The following is a 16,898-nucleotide window of genomic DNA, read 5'->3' as shown; positions in this document are numbered from 1 at the left end:
GCAAAGTGACTGGCTTTCAGCGAAAAGCCCAGCGATAATGCATATCAGCTTGGGCCTATGCAAGCAAAGTAGGCTGAGGCAGGGGGATGGGATGTGGAGGCAGGAGAGGGGGTGGGGGGGGGGGGGGGGGTTGGGGTGAGGTGGAGGGTGGGAGTGTTATAAACTGCAACGCATGAGGGAAAATAGAAAGAGGGGACCTAACCCCCAGCTTCAACCGCCCGCAATTTGCCTCATAAGGGGAAAGCAGGGCATGCCTTGGCTGCCTCTGGAAGACAGGTAGCGTAATGGATGGGCCGGTCTCCCAGCCTGACTGCTGACGCTGCTCTGACAGGACGTTTCTACCTCTCCTTCAACTCCCTCCCTCTCTCTCTCTCTCTACCCGTTTGCCCCTCAGTGTTGTCACGGTAACTACATCTGATGACAAAAACTTTCGCCAAAGTGTGTTTCGCAAGCCGAAACTGTTTTACCGTCACATCTAGAGGACGTAAACAAACACTGGGGATTAGAATTTGTTTAAAGAATGGCAAAGGTTCAGAAGAATTACCTGAGCTGTGGCACAATGCTAGATGCTTTTGTGAATTCAAAAGCAATGCTGGTGATACCTGATGTTTTCTGACACAAATACAGCCAGGCTGAACTGAGCCGTGGGATTGAAGAGATGGCTGCTTTTTTGTGAGACCAAGACTATCAGAATCCAACCAGAACTTGTCTAAATGTAAATAATGTAGCGCTGAATCAACGGATAACAAAAATCCAACTGTTTTTAAGTAAAACATCAAGCAAATGCTTAACACTCTTTGCTTCCAGCTTCTTAAATGAAAACTTTCGGTTTTGGATCCATAGTCTAGTTGTCACCTGGGTAGGGATGGGTATCATTAGGATTTTATCAATTACGATATTGATACTGATACTGTTTATCTATCGATACTTATCGTTACTCTTATTGGTACTACTCTCGACAGTTTGGTGCAAAAAATAAAGACATGACATGAAAAGATGTGAAAAGATTCAACAGTTATTTATTTATGCTTAAACCCGATGCTAACTGTGTCCTGAGTGAATAACTACAGACTTATTTTTATAACGATTAGAGCTGTAGTCAACCAAAGGAAATCTTGGTCGAATAAAATTCTACCTACTCTTCAAACAATCAACTGGACGATGGGGAAAAAAGCAATGTTCTCGTAATATAGTAAACAAGCCAAGTTAGCCCTCCGAGCTAATGCATGCTAACTATGCTACGTTGTTAGCGGGTGATATCAAACAAAAGCCAGAGACTATATCGTATTAAGTTACTGTGTGTAAACTGCAACCAAGGAGCATTACCGCCACCTACACCAGCTATGTCAGAATGAATTAACACTACATAAATACCAGTAGCTGCACAGTTTGTCCAGGAGCTCATCAATATTTCACTTACCAGTCAGGAACTGGTACCAATTTAGTACCAGTTCTTGATACCCATCCCTACACTTGGGTTCTGACAACTTGTGAAAGGCATTTGTCAGTACTTTCTGATATTTTATAGATGAAACCATTGATTTAAATAGTAATGAAATGAAATGAATCAGTAGTTGCAGCCTTAAATGTTCACAAAATACAACTGGTGAGCTAATTAGTAGGTGAATGAGCTTGTGTGCTAACTAGTCAGCTGTCTTGTTTTCTTTGGCTTTTTCTTGATTTCATCTATAACCTCACATCTTCTAGTTTATACACTTTGTATTCTTGTGTTTTCTGTCTCTTTTATTCCCTTCTTTCTACCTTGTGAAAAGAAGTTTAGAACTACTGCTACCACTCCCTGTTTTCATCGAGTGTGTGTGTGGTCTATGACGTCCATAGACTGTGGCTGTCATCACAGCATTGTTGATGAAGAGGAGTTATGAGTGGACAGGAGTCTTTACATGTCATCGGAGGCTGTACCCTCAGTGGACTCTGGGACGGGCTTGTAGGAGTGAAAATAAACAAGACAGTCAAACTGTTTTTATGAACCTCTGCCAGCAGAATAGACAGAATAGCTGAAAACACACAACTGTATCAAACTCTCCATTATGTTTTGAACCAAATCCTCCTTCACCACATACAGCTTGACAGACTGGCGCAGGAGTGAGAAATATGCAGCTACTGTATTTTGTTTATCGAGCCAACAAAGAAACCCAGTCAACATCAAAACCCCTGAACAAAAAGTTGCTACAAAGCCGTCTCAGCCAATGTGGTGAGACATCTGTTTGGATAAAGCACAGTGGTTGTTCTGTGACACCGCTTGATGGTTTTTCTTTATTTCTGCGGTATCAGATTTTCAGATACTAAACTTAGCACTCGTATCCAAGGCAAAAATTGCGGTATTGTGACAGCACCGCCGCCTCTACTAACCTCAACCGGCACCTTTCCTCTCACTCCTCTTCTCTCGCTCCATTTCCTTCACTCCCTTCAGTCTGTCTGGCTCCACTTCTGCATGCAGGTCAGGGTACTTAATTCATGTCCAGAGACATCGTTTTCTCATTCCCCAACATACCGTGTGAGGGGGAAGCTGACCAGACCTGCCATACAGTACATTGGGGGTAGACTGCACCCTCCAACCCCCCTCCCACGCTCCCCCCCCCACCATCCCTTTCCATCCGCCTTCTGAGAGCGTGCGATACGGAGGAACGTTGCAGACACTCCCCAGTGGTACCACTGATAACCCTCCTACCAAACCCCAGCCAGTGAACACTGGCGGCCTGGATATCGCCCAGCCAGGGAGGAATAATGAGAACAAAAGCAGAATACATGGCCTTCTTTCTCTTTCTACCTACCCCTCCTCCTCCTCCACCTCCATCCTGCGCTGTTCCTCTTGTTCCGTTTCCTTTTTCTTTTCTCTTCTTTTTTTTTTTCATTTGCCAGAGCATTGCTGGCAAATTCAAAAAAAAAGAAAAAGGTTGTATCGGCCTTCAGAGGATGACGGACAGAGACAGAAGAAAGGGGATGGGTGGGAGAAGTGATTGAGAGACGTAAAGTGAAGATATTCCGCTGCCCACATCAGGGTCCTTCTCTGTGGTTTGCAAACAGTCATTTTGTTCAGTATCTTTACACTGATCTTAAGGTAATAAACTGGGGTTGACATTGCCCAGGGTCTCCATTGGCATTCTGCTGGGTCTGATAACAAAGTGTGCCGAGGCAGATTGTTTAAAAAGATAGAACGGGCCGCTCCACGCAGAGCCATGCACTCCATTAGATGTTGATTCAGAGGCTTAATGCAGATAAAGTAGCTCTACATGTGCAGTACAAGATGTAAGCCTATACATTGATGTGTAAAAATTTCTAATCTGATATTTATCAGGTTAGGCAGCACTCAGCCTGCCCATCAATCAGATGACTGACATTCAACATACAGTATGTGTGTGCACATGAATGTATATCAGGGCTTGGGTGGATGGGGGGGCTGTGCAGTCAGAGCTGTGTTACATATTGTCAGATCTCTCCGCATCACTTTTATCGTGTTGGTTTCATGCCTGAGTTTCACTTGATTAATCAAAATCTTCTGCTTTGAGCATTTCTGTGTTTATAGGTATAGATTTACTGCAGATGTGACCTAAATAAGACTGTAACCAACAATTATTTATATTACAGGAAAATCTGTAGATTACTTTTTGATTGTCTAGTTTATAAAATGTCAGGAGATAGTTGAAAAAGCCCAGCAAACACTCCCAGAATTTCAAATAGCTTATTTTGTCTAACTCCCCAAACCAAAACATCTTGAATTTATATTGATGTATAACAGAGAAAAGCTGCAAATCCTCACATTTGAAAAGCTGGAACACGGCGAAGGTTTGGCATTTTACCTCAATAAACGACCTTGATATCAAGTTGTTGGCATTCAGTTTTCTCATATTATTACGCAATTAATCAAGTAATCATTTCAGCAATATATGGGAGGTCAGTTTGGGGCCCAAAAAGTCTGAAAGCAAAGGGAAATGAAAAACATAAAGTGTAAACAAGACACCCAAACCTGAAGCGAAAGGTCTTCCAGTTAAACTAATAAACACAAAATTGTAGGGCTGCAAGCAATTATGTTTTTAAGTTGTCTATTGGCCTTGGATCTTGGCTCCATTTTTGGATTAAATGTCACCTCAGCACCTCTCGTTCTCTTCCTAATGCAAGGAAATTGTATTTAATTGCACAAAATCCCTCTGTTGAATGTAACGTTTTTCCTGTCAAGCCTTCCCGTTTTCTTGAATTTAGATTATGTCACTTTGGTTTATGTATTTGAAATGAAATTAACAGTGTCATGTTAACAACCTCGTCAACAGCATGCATGCTAACACGGTCGGGGGATCACTTAACAACCAAAAAGCTTGATGTCAAAACCAGGTCAAAATCTTAGGAGCCGATATATCTTAACTGGAAATGAGGGTACAGGAGAAGAAAAGAGGGATTTGAGGGTGAAAGTTAGTACTCGCTCAGTAAAACCAGGGCAACTGCTTCCATTTAAACAATTCTGCTATTTGTCATTTACAGTTCATCGTGTTTTCTTTTTGTTCATGGTTCAACTTTCTTATTCTTGTTGTGTTGTTGTTTCCAAGGTTTCATTCACTGTTTATTTTTAACAAAAACTTGAAGCACATATCTAGGAGTCCGTGTCTCTTGGTTACTTTCTACTCCCCACCTTGACTTTCAACCGTACCGCATCTTCAAAAAGCTTGGAACTCACTGAGTTGGGCTTCACTACAGGTTAAGAAACAAGAGCTTGTGCAGTAACAAATTGCCGCCTCCCCTCCCAGTATTGACAGTTTGTTTTTCTGTGTAAATGTTCCAGGTGCTGGCTGCCGCCCTATGTGAGACTGAGGAACCTTTCCTGCTTCAGTAGATTACAGCATGAGGACTGATCCGATACTCTGACCAAAGACTGCTGGACACAGACCGCTGAGGGGGAAGAAGACAGAAGGCTGTGGTGGTGGTGGTGGTGGGCATGGATAGAAGGAAAGTTTACGTATTGATGGCGCTGTGGGCCATGGCTCACCTCAGCTCTCCAGGATACGGACTCAGGGCCCTGAGAAGGACTACAGGGGGGCGGAGGGGGTCCGCGGGACTGACAGGGCAGGACGCCAACGGTGTGCCGCTCAGGCGCTCCAAACGAGGTTGGATGTGGAACCAGTTCTTTTTGCTGGAGGAGTACACCGGGTCGGACCTGCAGTATGTCGGAAAGGTAGTTTAAGAATGTACTTTCTCTGTTTTTACTTTCCACAAAAATAGCACATAGAGTATATCAATCATCAGACTATATATGCATTTATGACTACAATACAGTCTTATTCTGTTTCTGTACCGACCAAAATGTCTGTAGCACAGCTGGAAACTGCTGAGCATTGAAAGTCTGGTCAGATTCATAGCTCTGGTTAGTAATTCTTTTATCAGATTTCAGTTTCTGATTTCAATCATCATTTTTTTCCAGTTTTAGAATAATTTATTTAGCCAAAGTTCCTTTTAACACCTCACAATTATGGCTTCATTTATTAAATGGAAAAAAAAAAAGGTTTTGCACTATTTCTGCAAACTGACATTTAGGCCCATGTACAGAAAAAACAGTCTGATCGTCTTGTTTTTAATCAGATAAAATCAATTACAACATCAGGTTATTTCTGTCGACTGGGTTTCCTGTGTAATTGTCAGGAGATTGATTTAATTTTTGCCTACTTAGTCAAAAAAAAAACGAATAGGTATTTAATTTGAATTTTTAGACTAAACCAAACTTGCGTTTTTGGCTCAGCTGAGTCCCTCAAACTTCCCATCAGCTTTTCCATTCCTGACAGCGGTTTGTTTGTTTGTAATAAAGGAAGTAGTCGGTGTGAGCAGCCACCGCAGCTGAAAAAGAGAAAGGAAAGAGTGTCACATACAGAAACAACTGCATCATTAGAAGACACAGAGATACTTGTTCTCTAAGAAGTGAGAACATCACAGCATTGACCACTTGAGTGACAAACGTGCGCGCTGCAAAGACAAAGCGACATCTTCGATCTCAGATTTTCATATACAAACTCAAAAACTGCCTGCGGCCTTCACTCTACAGCCTTCAGTCTTTTCTTCAATTTCTTTTGTTTGTTTATTCTTGAGGGAATTTACTTTTCTTTTTTTTTTTTTTCAGTTTCCCACAAAGCCACTGTCAACACAACACACAACTTGAACTTTTTACATGCCGACATTTGAAAAGTTGCTATTTTTGTTCATTTAAAAAATGTCTCATTATGTTCTGTCTTGTCAATACATATTTATGAAGCTGGACTTCCTCTCTATCCATCAATCCAAATGAATGCAAATTTCACTAGATATTGCTTTATTTACATATTTCAGTCACACAAAAAAAATAAATGAATTCATGACTTTGGAAAGTTTAGGTTCTATAATAGCGCTAAAGAGGAAAAAAACCTACCTGTGGTGCCTTTTTTTAGTAAAATAATGGGCTGTCAGATAACATAATCATCTTCTACAAACTCAAAAGGAAAAAAAACTCCTTATAATGAGATCCTTCAAAACAAATTACACCCTGTATACATGAGATACATGAGTGTGTCTTTCTGTGAGAATACAGGAATCATCATATCATCTGCTAGTCGACATGACATGGTACTCCGATTGGCTAATGCTCGTGTATCGGACTTCCATCCATCCATCCATCCTCGGGGCTTTGTTTGCTGTTAGCTGTCCAATATATTTTGTGCTTACTGTCAGCTCTGTGGCTGCTTGCACAATGTCCATTCCACTCACATCAAGGCATCCTAAAGCGGCTGTTTTGCCCTACAGTAAAATATGACTTCCTCCGAAGGTATTATTTGTTCAACAAAATGAAAACACAGTGTCGACCCAGATAACATTGGGGGGGGGATGTACAAGAAGACGGGCCAAATAATGCTTGCTTTACATGCAGCGGAGCGGAAGTCAAGATATCAGTCTCCTCTTCCAACCTACTGTAATTGAGGAGATTGTGAAGCGTCGTGGCAAGGTCAGGACGACTGAGGAGGAAGAAAGGGCTGTTTTGTGCAAGGAGTTGAATGGGGCTAGTGCTTTGCATTCCTATCGTGTGTCCGCGGAGGATAGAGTCATCCAACCAAATGAGATTCTGCAACATACGTCCTCCCAGAGTGAGGGCTGACTTTCAGCCTCGGCCTAAAAGGATTACAACGCTCCGCTATGGTGTGAGGCGAACAAATACGAGAAAGAACAAAAAAGTCGAAAAGAACAAAAAAAACAAAAAAAAAACAAAGAGCGAATGAAGATCAAAAGTAAGTACTGAGCATGATCAAACCACTTTGTCTTTAGAGAGTGCTGATTGATGTGCCACTCATCCTTTTAGCTTGTAAAAGGACTAATAGCAAAAGAAGAATGGATTATCTAGTGTGGTATACACTTAGAGAGTCAGAGGCCACGGCCCGAGAGCCTGTCTCCTGAAGATGCCATTAAGGCATCAACCTTCGAGCACCACACTTAATCATGACTCTGAGCGCTTGTTCCCCCCCCCACCCCCCACAAGTGCATGCAGCTGGTGGCTTTTCTTCATTGTCAGCTCACTAGCCAGTTGTCACATAGGATTGCAGTACGTAGATCTTATCTGATTGCAATTACTGTTTGTTAATTGCTAGATAAAGTACAAATGATGAATTAGGCCCTAAAAGGAATGAATAGCTTTCGAGTTGAACACGTGGTCTCGACACAACCATCTGTATCCGAATCCCTCAGGTGGAGGCCATGTTTTACACAATGTAGTCTGAATGACAAAAAAAACCAAAAAAAACCAACAACAATGAAAAAAACTACAAGAAACACAAAAGGGAAGGCTTTTGTCATTGCAAGTGACATCATGGCAACCGGAGAACACAGCATGGAACAAAATCACTTTTGTTTGCGGTGGCAAAAAAATGAATTGGAAATAACACAATGGCAGGTTATTATAAACAAGGGAGAAGCTCTTGACACACAGTAAAAGATAGAATGATGAAACTGCACTTGAATTACAGCATCCCATCTCCAGTTATTTGGTAAACTCAATCTCTCCCAGTTGCTTTTTTTTTTTCTCTTCTCTCTCTCTCTCTTTCTCTCTCTCTCTTTTTTACGACGGCTTTATCGAGTTGTGAAGTGCTAACAAATGAAATTGCAGTCTTTCCTGAACAAGCGCAACAAAAGCGGTCGGAACAGGAAGGAATTAAGGGTAGCGATCGAGATGAGAAGGAGGGGCGGGGGGAAGGAGACTCTGGCAGTGTCTTGTTGGGGAGCTGGTTGGCTGCTAATCTTGCTAATCTTGCTGTATTGGCCAATGATTTTTTTTTTTTTTTTTTTTTTCCCTGCAGGAGGGGAATCGTACACACTGCCTCTCATTAGCAGGCAAGCTGCATACAGGCCTTGGAGGGCCCGGGCTGTCACTGGGGGAAGAGAATGTTTGTTTATTTCATTATTTCTTACTTTACCAAAGGGCACATATCCACTGAAAATGGTTAATGGCCTGTGGTTGAGGAGTGTTTGTGCTGCACTATCATATCTCATAAAGTATTTACAGCCCCTGATAGGCCCCAATGGTTCTGGGCCTAGTGGGTAGACTCCTCAACATAGTCCCTAGCAAGTGAGCTATGTTCTCTGTATGTGAACAAACACAGCAGCATGCACGCAAACACATACACGCCTGCAAACACTGGCCTCCAGTAATGGGCTGGAAATCAGAGGAAATAAAAAAAAAAGCAGATGAGCACAGACATGAAATGCTTCCCAGTCCTGTATGACTCAGCGGTTGAGGCAACCTGGGGGAAGGACTCAAACGTCTTATGGCAGCAGAGTGGAAAGGTGCGGGGATTTATGTGTTTGTTTTTTGAGGGGGGGGGGGGGGCGGTTGATTTTTGGTCTCTGTTCACGCTCCCCCATTACCAGCTGCTCACCTTGGCAGAGAGGCAAGGAGATTGCAATATGGCACAGGCCTGGCTGTACCCGCGCCATGGCAACCCCTGCGGTCTCCAGCGGCGACCCGGAGCACACATTGGCAGTGTTTGTTGATTAGGCGATAAGTTCCCGCTTGTGAGCCGGGAGAGGGGGGGGTTGACTTCAATTACGCTCCTCTCCTTCGTGGTGTGAGCGGCGGTTGGAAAGAGGGGGGTGTGATGAGGTCATGCGGAGAAGACGCCCGGCAAACATCTGTCTGACAACGTCGCAGGGAGCGAAGCGATGTCTGAGCAAGATACGCCGACATCGCCGCAGCACCTCGCGATTGTTACCGCGCTATCACCTGCCTACTACTGTTTCAGACTCCCGTCGGTTTTGTCAGGTTGAGATTAATTGATTTTCTATCATCAAACATTCAGGTCTTGTCTCCATTATAGAGCATTCAGTTGGCCTTGTTGTAATGAAACGAGGGGAAAATCAATTAATATTCATTTTATATTTAATTACATTTTTGTACATGTTTCCAGCCTACATAATGGTCTAAATGCTGTTTTATAAAGCTTATTTTATTTTAATTTATATGTTCATTTATGTAGTTTGCCTACACTGCAAGAAATCTCAGTTTTACTAAGTCATTTCTTTCTGAATTGACCACAAAAAAAGTAAATAATCTACAAGTGCACTGATAAGATTTCAGTGTTTACAGTAAAAAATTAACTTAAATTAGTGTCTGCGTCTCCAAGGATAATGAATGTTTGCACTAAAATCAAGAACATCTCAGCTTGATTGTAGAAAATACTTGAAATAAGACTAAATTAAGAGAAAAGCAACTTGAGGGAGATTTTCCAGTGTAAAACAGTTAAATTTAAAAAGATGTAGAAGCTGTAGAAGACACTGTTTCTATGTGTAATTGTAAAATGTAAAATCCTGATGTGAAAAAACACATAATTTCCCAGAAACAACACTGAGGACGTGGCCTCGCCGTCCTCGGTCATAGCTACAGCCCTGCAGCAAAGTGAATACACGCTGATGAGAATTGCCCATAATTACAAGATAACATGCTGGATATTATGCATAAGGACACGAAACAAAAGATGTCAGATGTCCTCAAGAGAGAAATGTATGTTAACTGACATTTCACCTTTAAGTCTCAGCAGCTCTGACCGCCTATCTCAAGTTTACACATCAACAGACATTTGATAAGCTATTTTTGTGCACAGTCTGAGGCTACCATCTGGCTACATAGAAGGCAGCCAGTTCTCGACAGGCCAGGACACAAGGCCTTAAAGGCTAACTGGCTAATTGCCCTAAGCAGCCTATTTCCAGTGCCATCTTTATGGCCTAACTCGAGTGAAGCACAAATGGCGGCCAGATCGAGTCTGCACTAACATTTGCTGCACTTGAAGCTGATTAATTTCACAAAGACGGCTCGTTTATAAGTTCTCACGCACAGATGTCTGATGAGTACCACTTCACTTCTCAGCCCACTTCAAACTGGAAGATGAAGCATGTAGGAATAGAAATAAATATCTTCTTCTGTGAAAAAAAATGTAAACCATTAGAGAAATGATGGTGTCACTTAGCAGAAAAGGCTAATTAAATTGAAGGTTTTGATATAACATCTTATTGACATGTTTTATGTAAACGCTCTATGTTCTTCACAGCTGATTCACTGTAAGGAAATCTTCTCTCTTCATTTTTGTGTCCTTAAAGTCTTATTTTCTTGACAGATGTAGAAATATTTCAGTTTGTTTCCAATGCAAAGCAACTTGTTTCAAGTAATCTTTTCTTGACTTGAGTCTCAAGATGCAAAAACAATTTTTATAGGATTATTGAAACAAGTCACTCTCTGTTGCAAACAGTTTGACACAGTGACATTATTTGATATTGTTGAGTAGTTCACTCCACCAGCAGTAGGTTAGCTTAGCTTAGCTTAGCATAAAGACTGGAAATAGGAGGCAACAGCTAGTCTGGCTCTGTCCAAAGGTAACAAAATCCACCTACCAGCACCTCTAAAGCTCACCAGTTATCAAAATCAAAATCTAATCTAACAAGCTGCTGGCTGTAGTCTTATATTTGCCATACAGACATGAGAGTGGAATCAATAAGGCTTTTAGGCTGCTATTATAGACAGCAATGACTTGATTAGAGGGATGTTTTTTTGCATTGTGCTCCTCCTCATTAAATATAAGAGAATACAAGATAAGAGCAAGATGGCTGCCTCGGTGCGTTGGTGCACATTCTCTTGTCTTGTTTTGTTCGTAAACTCAATGTTTCACCAGAGAAGAGCTCATGAACGTCAGGGAGACAACTCTTTCCCAACTTTTTCGTCCCATCTATGGAATTACTGGACATTTTGGTAAAAGGTGCATTATTCACGCGTTCTTGGACTGTTCGGATGTGCGGATATTTTCAGGACTGCTACCAACAGTCTGGATGAGTACACACAAACGCTAAACGCAGCCAGCTTAGGTTGGAAAAGGAGAAAGCGTTTAGGAGTGGGGACAACGACCAGTTTAAAGAGCCGAAATACTGGTCTAGCAAGGTGGTGAGAGATGCATCTGTATTCTGAGAAACTTCAACAGCAGTTCTCAGAAAACAATTCGGCCTCTGTCCGGAAGGGCCTCAGACAGATCACCAACTACAAGAAAACAGCCCCCCACCTCACTAATGACTCAGGCCTGGCCAACAACTTGAATGAGTTCTACTGTCAATTTGAAAAACGATGGGCCAGTCCTGACGTCATCCCCTGTGACTCCATCCACCAGCTCCAGACCACCAGCTCCTCTTCTCCCACCTCAGCAGGGGCCCACAGCTGTGGTCTGTGGACTATGCTGTAAACATGGTCCTCCATGTTTTCTGCAGGAACCTACGCCAGGATCCTGTTTGTTCATCTCCACATTAAACATCATCATCCCGGCCCTGCTGCAGGACAAGCTCTCCCAGCTGCACATGCCTGACTTTACCTGCAGGTGGATCATCAACTTCCTGTCTACAGATAGCTCACTACTCTAAAGACGGTGGAGATGGTTCTGGATTTCAGAGTACAGCCCCACCCGCCCCCATCACCCTGTATGACTCCCCCAGTCAGACACTGTGGAGTCCTTCTGCTTCCTGGGAACCATCATCAGCCAGAACCTGAAGTGGGAGCAGAACATCAGCAGCCTAAACCAAGAAGGCTCAGCAGAGGATGTACTTTCCCGCAGCAGATGAAGAAATTCAACCTGCCAAAGTCAATGATGGTGCACTTCTACACCTCCATCATTGAGTCCATCCTCACCTCCTCCATCACCATCTGGTACAGTGCTGCGACTGCCAAGGACAAGAGCAAACTGCAGCGTATCATCCGCTGTGCTGAAAAGGTGATTGGCTGCAATCTGCCGTCCCTCCAGGACACTGATGCGAGCAGTAAAGATCATGGCCGACCCCTCCCAGCCCGGACTGAAGAAGAGGTCTGACCAGACCAAAACCTCACGCCAAAAGACCTCTTCCCATCTGCAGCTGCCCTCATCAACAAGGCCCGGGACCCCCACTGACATGGATTCTATCCCCCCCACGGACATTACATGTTGTATTAACGTAACACCCCATAATCGCATATTTACACATCTGTGCTCTTTGATCTAACATGGCACATTACATAAACACAACTTGCATTATTATTATTATTATTGCACATTGCTTATACTGTTTACTCCTGGTCAGTATTTTGTACATTTCATCTCATTCTCTTCTATTATTTAAAATTTAAACCTGCAGCAGCTCCTCTCATGTAGAATATATTATACTTTTTTTATTGTAAATACTTTTCCTTTTTATCACTATTATTATTATTTAATATTATCTAATATTACTTAATTTGGTGTATATTTAACACCGAGGCAACCCTACTTGGCAATAAACCTGATTCTGATTCTGAAAAAGGCCAAAAGTCCCAGTGTAAATAGATATAGCGTCATGCACTCTGCCTTTTTTACGATTTGGTACCGTAGGAGGGCAGAGGAGAAAAGGCTAGCTATTGATGTGCCAGGGCTTCTTGGTGACCATACTGAATGCACATGTGGCTTTCTTTTCTCCCCCCTGTGACAGTTTAATTGTATTTTCGATATAAATTGATCAAAGGGCCATTGTGGATGCACGTTGGGCTGCCACATTGATTTCCGGGAGAGGTTTTTTTTCCCCCTCTCTTAATTTGAGTAGAAGGGCAGCAGTAAATTCTCCTCACCGGCAAGGTGGGCAACTGGGAGGGACGGGGTCACTGCAGCAGGCGCTGGGGTTCGATACTCTGAGCTGCCTTGTAATATCCTTCAGGGGGAGAGAGGGGGGAACTCTTCAGAACCACAAGATCTCTCTGTTTCCATAGAAATGACAGTCGACACAGCATATGTCACACTGTCTATCTCACATCTCAGCCGAAAGGAGAGGACTCAACGGTTATTAACTGAATTGTTGTGCCGGCAGAGATAGGCAGCTTGATAGACAATCATAGAAAAGGACATTGCAGCTATAACAGCGGGAGAAAGATAATAATGTTGAAGTGGATTGTTTTCAGCCAACTGAGTCTCTGTTTGGAAGCACGTACTGTAAGGCAGAACAGAAAACAAATAAAATTCTGCAGGATATTCTCCTGGCTTGGTTAGACGGAGAGAATAAGGAAGAAAAAAAAAGAAAAAACAGGAGTTGTTTTGAACAGAATTCAAGTGGGTGAATGAAACAGTGCTACACTCTAGATCCTAATCCGAAGATGGTAAAAATTCTGCAGCACATTCGACCGGCTTGGTTAGACAGACAGAGAAAGGAATGAAAACAGTCATTTTTTACCAGCATTCAAGCAGGCAAACAAAATAGTGTTAAAGATGCTAATCCACAAAGCTGTTCGTCTCACATGTGCCAGCTTTGCCCTGATAAAACAGCATGAATTAGTAAAGCTTCCGAGCACCTGGGATGAAAAGCTTTTTAATATATGATGAGAAGGGAGACTTTGCAATGTGCTCCCACGTGACCCAGCCGCAAACGCACAATATCCCCCCTCAGTCTGTCCACCGGCAGAGCCAAGAACGCTTGTAGACACAACAACAACAGCTCTCTCAGCTCAAAGGGAAATACGCATTCAAACAGTCAAAATTAAACGCCGAGGCTCACTCGAGTTAACGAGGTGTCGATAACGGACTTCAGGATTACGCCTACGACGTTCAGATGCCGTGTGCCCCAGTTTGTACTTGACATGTTTGCCCGTGTCTGCAAACATGTGCTCTCCTTTTGCCCTTTACCTCCCCTCTGCAATTATTACCATGTCCCTAGTTATTAAAGAGGGGGGGGAAAAAGGGAAGTAGGCAGGGAAGCAGTGGGAGGGGAAACGACTGGACAAGCTTTTGATGAGTTCTCGGAGATAAATATGTTGGGGGGATTTGGTGGTGGAATTAAAATGTCAGAGCATGCTAAGCTGCTGTTCATGCAGAAAAAAAAAATTAAACAGGAGATAGAGAGAGAGAGAGAGAGTGAGAGAGAGAGCAAATAATAATGAGAAGATCCACAGACAAGTGGACTCTTGTGGTCCTCTGGCATGTTGGTCATGTTGCTGATCCATCAGGGATTGGCAGGCGACGGACGTGCGCGCACTCATGCTGGTACTTCACAGACTTCGACCCACTGGCATTCTGTTTTACAGCACTGTGAAAATGCCACCGTGGCCCTGCGGTAAAAAAAAAAAAAAAAAAAAAAAAAAGCATGATGACAACCTGCGTGTAGCAATACCAGTAAATGCAACGTTTTAAACGGCTGTGTGTTTTCTTCTTGGCAGGATGTTGAGTTTCACAGAGACAAGGTGAAGCCACGAACGTGTATCGTTGTAGCGTGATGACAGTTTACTAAAGATGATATGAATCTGTTAAATAACACCAAGCGCACTTATCAAAGCTGTCAGTGTTTCTTTGCCAAAGCCCAGATTGGTCAGATCACTGATATGTACACAGTGTATCAGAAATACTTAAGTGGAAAACTGTGATTCTGCTTTGAAATTTGATTTTTTTTGACGTCTTCGGTACAAAGTGCTCAACGCTGGGATGTCTTTTTATACACTGCACCTCTCAGAAATCACCTGTCAATCACACCTTGTAGCCAGTGGTGTGATGTTTCTCTTTTTCTTGGACTTTCTGAAGAAGTTTCTGTTCATTGTGGCCATTTCTGCTCATACTAACCAGGAGATTTTTTTTTCCCTTGAAGGCGCTAGCTGACACTTGGTGTTTATAAGAGCAAATTAAGCTAATTTGAAAGCTTCCATAAACTGGGTTTGGAATCAGTGTTATGCTATTACAATTAGCAACAGCAGAGAAGCAAAGTGCAAATTTATTAAAATGAAAATACCACAAACTGTTGCTTGAAATTGTTGTTTCAGTGCTGCAGGGATCCATTTTATCACACTTTCTTTTTTTTTCTTTTTTTTCCTACAGCTTCACTCAGATTCAGATCGAGGTGATGGAAGTGTGAGGTACGTCCTCACCGGGGACGGAGCGGGGACCCTTTTTAGAATAGACGAGAAGTCGGGGGACATCCACGCCACCAAGAGGCTGGACAGGGAGGAGAAGGCCTTCTACATCCTTCACGCCAAAGCTGTCAACCGCTTCACTAATGAGGCGCTGGAGGGCGAGTCCGAGTTCATCATCAAGATCCATGACATCAACGACAATGAGCCGAAGTTCACCAAGGACGTGTACATGGCCAGAGTCCCTGAGATGACCGACATCGGTAAATACCTGCATGAAATATATATTTGTACAGTATTTAACATTATAGGTGAGGGAGATAATTCAGTATTATCATTCACTGACTTGTAGTGGAAACATATGATCTGATGCTTGAAGGTCCCCCTGTGGAGGTTTTGTTCTCTAGTAGCACTATTCAGCAGTTTCTTTAGAGTGGGTCCCCATGTTGTTTTGTCTCATGCATGTGCACGAGGAAGCACATGCACATGTAACGTGAAACACTTCCTGACAATGGTCTATTCCACTGATCTACAGGTAGTGGTAATGCACCAAAAATTACAGCAATCCTCGAATGCAACAACATTTCAAGAAAAATTCAGCTTTGCAAATGTTTTATGAGGAAGGAAATGGAAGTTAGACTTTTGTTAGACCTCAAGGTTACTCACAATGGGCCTCATTCACTAATATGTGTGTAGAAATGTTCTTTCTCTGTGTACAAAATCAGTTAAATTACCGTCGGATTCATGACACGTGCACACCGGCCAGTTTTGTTCTTACCACCACGTGTGTACGTCAGTGAAACAGAATCATTCTAAATTGACGGGCACGTGGCCGCTAGCGCTAATTAGCATACTACCACGCCCCCCCGTTACTCTATATAAGGAAAGCTCTGTTGGAGCGGTGCAGCAGTTGGAGAGAGCTGTCAGTCATTGCTAAGAGGGCTGTGATGGTAGAAAAACTTTACTGCTAGTGAAATGCAAACAAACAAGTTTCAGAAGTAGAAGCCAGAAAAGGCAGATTTGGCTGGTAAACTGTGTACAACCTGCATACCTGTTGCACCACCATCACGCAATATGTTCAACATAAGATAAAAAGCTGGTAAATGTGTAGATCTGTGTAATTGATCTGAAGAATTCTCTACTACTGCGACAGGTGGGCATCGTGTTACGTCTCGTGTCCACAACAGGCTGTGATATAGTGAAAGCAGAGTGTCTCACTGTGTCACTACTGAACTGTCAGACTGTGAGGACACTGAACAGGCTGCTGGTAAACCAGCTGCATATATCACAACCCAGTCTGATGCTGTCACACTCCAGTAGGGAAATTCCGATATATATATATAAGCCACTGTTATCTAAAAGTGGGAACAGGACAGTTTTAATATGTTAATAATGTCATTACATCTATAATGATGATTTATGGATTACAACGTCTTAGCTATTAATTTTATAATTAGTAAATAAATTGGGTATTATCAGCAATTTCACACTTTTAAATGTTGTATATTTAGGCCAAATCATG

The 16,898-nt window shown here is 42.6% G+C and overlaps 1 protein-coding gene across 1 annotated transcript in view; it reads left to right on the top strand.

The window, feature by feature from the left end:
- The window catches only part of LOC137173684 (cadherin-10-like), a 61,703-nt gene that overhangs the window by 18,374 nt on the left and 26,431 nt on the right, over positions 1-16,898 (top strand). Inside the window, exons 2-3 of the mRNA XM_067578648.1 lie at positions 4,793-5,182; positions 15,345-15,639. Of these exons, the coding sequence (XP_067434749.1) occupies positions 4,946-5,182; positions 15,345-15,639 (532 nt within the window). The 5' untranslated portion in view covers positions 4,793-4,945. The remainder of the gene's footprint in view (positions 1-4,792; positions 5,183-15,344; positions 15,640-16,898) is intronic.

The sequence above is a fragment of the Thunnus thynnus genome, chromosome 21 (genome assembly GCF_963924715.1).
Source record: "Thunnus thynnus chromosome 21, fThuThy2.1, whole genome shotgun sequence".
Lineage (NCBI taxonomy): Eukaryota > Metazoa > Chordata > Actinopteri > Scombriformes > Scombridae > Thunnus > Thunnus thynnus.
The sequence above is the reverse complement of the archived record's forward strand: the minus strand, read 5'-3'. Positions and strand labels throughout refer to the sequence as shown.